At 38.6% G+C, this 6,335-nt stretch overlaps 1 protein-coding gene across 4 annotated transcripts in view; it reads left to right on the plus strand.

The window, feature by feature from the left end:
• The window catches only part of LOC111870662, a 96,193-nt gene that overhangs the window by 79,421 nt on the left and 10,437 nt on the right, over positions 1 to 6,335 (plus strand). For 3 of the 4 annotated variants that reach the window (XM_023863132.2, XM_033753959.1, XM_033753958.1), the window contains exons 9-10: positions 40 to 636; positions 4,098 to 4,949. In XM_023863132.2, coding sequence (XP_023718900.1) covers positions 40 to 636; positions 4,098 to 4,949 — 1,449 coding nt within the window. The remainder of the gene's footprint in view (positions 1 to 39; positions 637 to 4,097; positions 4,950 to 6,335) is intronic. The other variant, XM_033753960.1, reaches the window with a different exon arrangement.

The following is a 6,335-nucleotide window of genomic DNA, read 5'->3' on the forward strand; positions in this document are numbered from 1 at the left end:
TATTAGTGTAACATTGTAGTTCATATGTTTTGATAACAGGTCAAGGACTAAAGAAAAAGAAAGCACCACCACCTCCACCAGGAGCAGGAGGAACCAAAGATCACCAACAGCAAAAGCACCTGTCATCATTATCACTGTCCTCCACTGATCAGGACAACTCAGAGCCACACAAAAAGACAACATCACTAGAGAGACATCTGTCTGGTAAGAATTCTGCAGCTGGCAGTGTTCAATCACCGGACAAGTACTCAACTCTACCTGGAAAGATGAAGATGTCAGAGCATGATTACAGGCCAGTGGAATCTCCAGTCAAGAAACCCAAAATCATTCCTGAAACAAAAATACAGTCACCTGAAGAAGGGTGTTTGGATGGAGACCAGAAGATTCCTGAAGTTGAGGAGGATGTCTATGTTCTAGACATTTCCAAAGAAACACCTCTCTTCCACTCACAAATGCACCAGGGTGAACATGACATTGCAACTACCAATCAGAGTTCTGACAGACATATTGTTGAGAAACAAGACAAATGCTTTGAGCAGCTCCCAATGCCTCCTGTAGAAACAACACCAGAGACCCCTGTAGAGCTTGCTTCCAAGAGTAACAGCCCTCAGGTTGTTAATACAGGCACTCCAGAAGGTAAGCTGGCAACTAGTAAGTTAGAAATGGACACCAGTCTCCCATCCTCAAGAGGCTTATGGAACCTAGAGGAGATATCCCCTGTCAGATGCAAAGGGACAATTTTCAGTTCATTCCCTGATGAAACTTCTTCACTGACTTCCAAATATAGTGTTGATTTGAGGACCCCCCGCCAATTCTGTGGGAGGTACAGTGATTATGGGGTAAAACCTTGTACCTCAAAACTACAGACTTATGAGATGGAGAATTCATATGATGTTTATGACCATAAAAATACTACCCCTAATTTTAAAAATAATGGTAAAACTAACCGAGCCGTAAACAGGGCACTGACTAATGATGCTTCTATAAAAATTACTGATTTTAGTTCAGAACAGGAATTATGTAACGTGATGATTCCTAATGTCAAAATTAATAAAAATCATCCTCAGTATGATGTTAGTAACAAGCCACACCATACATGTTGCAATAAAGTTAGGGATCATTCGTCTTCTAATTCCAAACAGAAATTTGTGAACTCTGATTCACAGAATTACCAAACTCTTATCACAAGATGTACAAGCATGACTACTCAACAGAATTCTGAATTTAAGGTCGCAGCCTCCCAAAAGAATACACATGGGGTTCATATTCATTCCACCTCTAAAAACGTATTAAGTTCTGCTAAAATAGATGATATGAGATCACGTTTTATGTCAGAAGAAACTGAATGTTCTTCAGTGATACCACAAGAGCAGTTTATACAAAACAGAAATTGGAATATTACAGATACTCCTGGTGATAAAATTTCCACATTCTGCAAACTTGGCAGTGGTACACGTAATTCACCAGCTGTATCAAAACAGGAATGTGACGGAAGTACTGCAGAGGGACAGCTGAATCCTAGGATGAGGGTCAGCTTGCTTGTGCCCCCACCAGTAGATTTCCCAATTAGTCATGGGGAATCCAGTCAATCCTGGAACAAGTTCCTACAGGATCTTGATAAAATCCTAGAGAGCAGAGCTGAATTTGTATGAAGGAAGCCTATGTACTAATTAACGACATATAGAATTATGACTGAATTAAATTCCCTCTTGTAACATTAGGTGCTCTGTGTCATGGACTCATTAGCTTAGATGAGATAGCTAAAAATATTGAAAATAAACCCTGGGATTTTTTTTACATGTTTAAATATTAACATAACCAGAAATTAATGAGATTTGAGGTATTAACAGTGTTGAATACGAAGATTGCTGTCATCTGGAATGTAAAACAGTGTAGTCAGGTAGAAAGCTAACAACTTTCAGGGGAACCTGCTGCCTCCACTTCTTACCCTGAACATGGAGGCAGTAGGTTGCTACACAACATTGGTACCTTTTTACCAGACTTCATGGCATCTCATTCCAGATGACAGCAATCTTCATAGACTGGCAGGCTGGTTGGTTTTAACTGACTTCAGGTTTCATTTGTTTCATCTTTTCAATCTCTTCCCATCTGGACAATTTTTGAGAATGGGGCAGCCATGGAGAAGATGCACTTACCCTTAGGGGTAGGGTGATAATGGGACTGATGGCCAGCTGAGGGAACCTATTGCTACAAGGCTCTGAACAACAGGGTGCTTGGTATTCTTCACACACATGATGTTTTCTTATCCTAACTAGATACTTTATAGATAAAGATTAGAACTTTGCAACTTTAAGAAATACCAGACCATAAATGTTTACAGGTCACACTAAGCTGTTGTTCACCTGTAATCACCATGACATTCAACCATACACTTCCTACTGGTGTGTGTCTGTATACATCTCAATGAATAAAGTAGTCTATTTCCAGGACACACATTTACATGTAAACATATCTGCATAGTAGGATACACTTTCATAGACGAAGCACCTACCACAGTGTAAGTATTCTGCTTACTGTGAATATTTAGACAGACAGTTCCTCCAAAACATTGATACCTAACAGAGCCTGGATAGCGCAATCAGTATAGCAACTGGCTACAGACTGGATGACAGAGAGGTTGGAGTTTGAGTACTGGTAGGGTCAAGAATTTTCACTTCTCCATGTCGTCCAGACCGGCTCTGGGGTCCACCCAACCTCCTATCCAATGGGTACTGGGGGCTCTACCCAGAGGTAAAGTGGCCGGGGTGTCAAGCTGACCACTCGTCTCCAACTAGTTCTGAGGTTAAGAAAAGTGGATCTATACATTCACTCCCCCATACATTCTCATGGTATACTGCTTAATTAGTTACACACAGGGACTACTTTACCTTTATATCAATACCTACGAGTATATACCAAACTACATGACGTTACATACCCAGATGACTATAATCATAATATTCACTGTCAGAGGAACTCAAACATCAAATTTGAGTGATTATTCTGCATATCCAGAACAAAATGGTATATTATGGCTGTATGCTGGTATAAGCCAGGACAGCTGAATCAGTTAAATGACAGGCTATGGGCTCAGCAGTACAGGCCCAGTACTCAAAATGGGCAGGGTTTTACTTCTCTACCACTAAAATCATACCTCCTCTAGGATCTCCTAGCCTCTTATTCAGTTGCTTCCCAAAGGTATTTTGCTAGAAGTAAGGCATCTAGAATATAAAGCTGACATTCACCTGCATCTAGTGCCAAAGTTATAAATTCATGGAAGTTTATGTCCACTCTCCCTGTATGCCTTGATGGTGTATCAGTTGAGCTGGTAACAGTAACTCTGTTCACATATTAGTATAATTTTGTTTCATTAGTGTAGTTTGATCAGGAATATTAAAGATCAATAAAACTGTATTATTTTATCAACAGTAGTTTTTGATACATTGCAACAAAGTATAAAAAATGCCCCTATTAACTATACAATGAGAGTAACAAGTCAAGAGCCAGTGAACAGATTTTTATGAAATTTGATTTTTGATAGTTTTACTGAAATTTAACAAAATATTCTTGTTTCTTTTTAAATCAGACAACAATAATGGGCATGTACATGAAGATCTATGTGTTTCTGCATACATCTCAAATATAGCCATCAAATATTTATTGGCGTGAAAAATATTTTGAGCAAAAGTTATATGTAGAAATGGATTATACATTTTATTCAAATATATTCCCTCTGTGAAGTCTTATGGCTTTGGGATAAACAGAAGGAATTTTTAACCTCTACAGGCACTAACAGAGCCAGTATATGATGTTATTCTGTACATACATTTTCTGACATGTTTGTTATATTACAGTAAACTAACTTTATCTGGCATCCAATTATGTTCATATATATTTTGTAGTTTTGTACAGTTTTAGTAGCGGATGTGTTTTCCTTATCTTTTCAACCTTGTAATTATACAAACACACTAACCATAAACAGTGGTTGTGGCTCCTAATTACCCAAGCATGCCGTAAATTCTGAACACATTGCTCTTCCTGCATGTAATTTTTTTCTTCTTCTTTTGCATGTATTTCTACCCCAACCCTAACAACAGCTTCCGCTGCTTTGGAACATGAACCCACACTGCACACCCCAGCTCCAAAGCCACGCACACACAACAAGTGTAGTTCTTTGGATGATGTGATTTCCTCAACTAGAAAGAGACCTGTTCCACATCCACGACAGCTGTCCAATAGCAGCGTCTTGCAAAATACAGACATAGAAAACCATATGCAAATTGCAGTAGCAGAAGAGAGGAGAGAGAGAGGAAGCATAGGGAAGAAAAGAAATGGGGAGAATGGCAGTGTGGGTCAAACATTCGGTGTTGGGACAACAATGCTAATGTTTTCTCAGTCTGGGGCTGATTCTGTCAGCAGTGACAGTTGGGAGTGGCAGTCGGTGAGATCACAAAGTTCTGCAGATGTTGCACAAGATTCAGATGATGAACTGAACATTGGTGATAATGACATGGGAATGTTTGACATGGCAACAGAAACTTCTGACACAGTTCAAGCCAGAAATGAGACAAGGATTGACACCTCTGCTGTGAACCAGCAACTAATTGATTCATGTGATGACACTGAATCTCTTTCTCTTGTCAGTTCTGTGTTTGAGTATGATTCAGAACATGAGACTTATGAAGCATCATCTACTTTAAAATGTCCACCACTTGACAGACTAATGATAACCAAAGGGGAATATGGTTTTAGTGCTTCTAAAGGAGGAATTCTCCATGTGGTTGATATGAATGAACTACAAGAGAATAAAGTTGTTTCAAAAATTAGTACAGGCAGTAGCACTAGTCTCCAGAGCATGGACGAGGTACCACCATTCAGCAACAGCATGGAGTCACTAATAATGGAGCCTGCAGCATCCAAGCAGTCATGGGTGTTGGAATACAACTCAGGTGCATGCTTTCACTAACTCCATCCTAGTCTTGCCAAAGCCCAGTGATATATAGCTCAAGTCTCCAAACTGACTTTACATTTATAGTTTCTCTAAAATTCTTGAAATGTTAGTAATATCCTGGCATCTAAAACCATTAGTCCAATGGTTACTCTAGAAACAGCCAGTTCTTTCCTCCCTAGGCAACCACGTATACCATCTTGAATACTAGTTGCTTGAAAAGTATTAGTTACATGTCAAACAGTATGGCATAATTATAATTCAGCTATTCATGCATTCACATAGGCTCTTGGAGACAGGACTGAGTTTTGGCATTTTAGAAACATAATTAACTTTGCTGTATAATATGCTGGTTGCTTCCTATCTGCAACAGTTTACATTTACATTTACATTTATTTTCACTTTATGGATCCAATCATCTCCCCATAGGGCTGGATATAAAACACGTCACATATTACATTCATGATGACTACACATGAACTCTACATGAAACTTTACTAATTTTATAAAGGTTCTTGGGCTGTCTGTACAAATCAACATTAGATATACTGGGTTCAGGCAAAGTGAATCAGTTGTCCATAAATAAATATTTCTGTTACATCAATCAGTAAATAATACAGGTTGGAAGTTTATAATATGCCTTGAAATATGGGTATTTCATTTTGCCTAATCTATTCTGCTATTTAAGTCTATCTTTTGGCACTTCAGCACATATCACAGTTGCCATTTTTAGGATTAAGACAGTAACTGTAATGTATGTCAAAATGGAAACAGCTTCAGCATATGATGTGGCTAAACCTTGAAAGTCAAAGTTATGTATGTGTATTAGACCCAAGGAAAGAAAACCAGTCAACAAGACTAAATTGTAGTCTGTCTGAACACAATTAGAGGCAAGTTCTAATGGTAATATAAACTACAAGAACACATACTAAACCCTTTGCAACAGTGCAAACTTCTGAGTGGATATCTAACAGGGAAAGTGATGTTTGAAGTTGGCCATGTTATAGCTCAGGCAGTTATCATTGTCTTTTCGCAGCACAGTCCATGTGGGATTTGTAGTACACAATTTGGTACTGGGGTAGGTTTCTTTCTGAGCAGTTACGTTTTCCCATGACAGTTATCACTGCACTAATGCTCCATACCCATCTATCATCATGGGCTACTACAGTACGTCCAGTTGAGGCCACAGTACCAAGGGGCTCAGTTTCATCCCACTGCTATGATAATATGTTCAAAGCTTATGCCCATGGATTTGAATATATTAATGATAAACACATAATTAAAATAATCTTTCTTAATATTTATAATCACTTTAGACACTTTATGTAAATAAGTCTCCATTAGTTTCACTTAGTCCATTCATGTGTGTGGTGTGCCAACCCCCCCC

The sequence above is a fragment of the Cryptotermes secundus genome, unplaced genomic scaffold, assembly GCF_002891405.2.
Source record: "Cryptotermes secundus unplaced genomic scaffold, Csec_1.0 scaffold2974, whole genome shotgun sequence".
Taxonomy (NCBI): Eukaryota; Metazoa; Arthropoda; class Insecta; order Blattodea; family Kalotermitidae; genus Cryptotermes; species Cryptotermes secundus.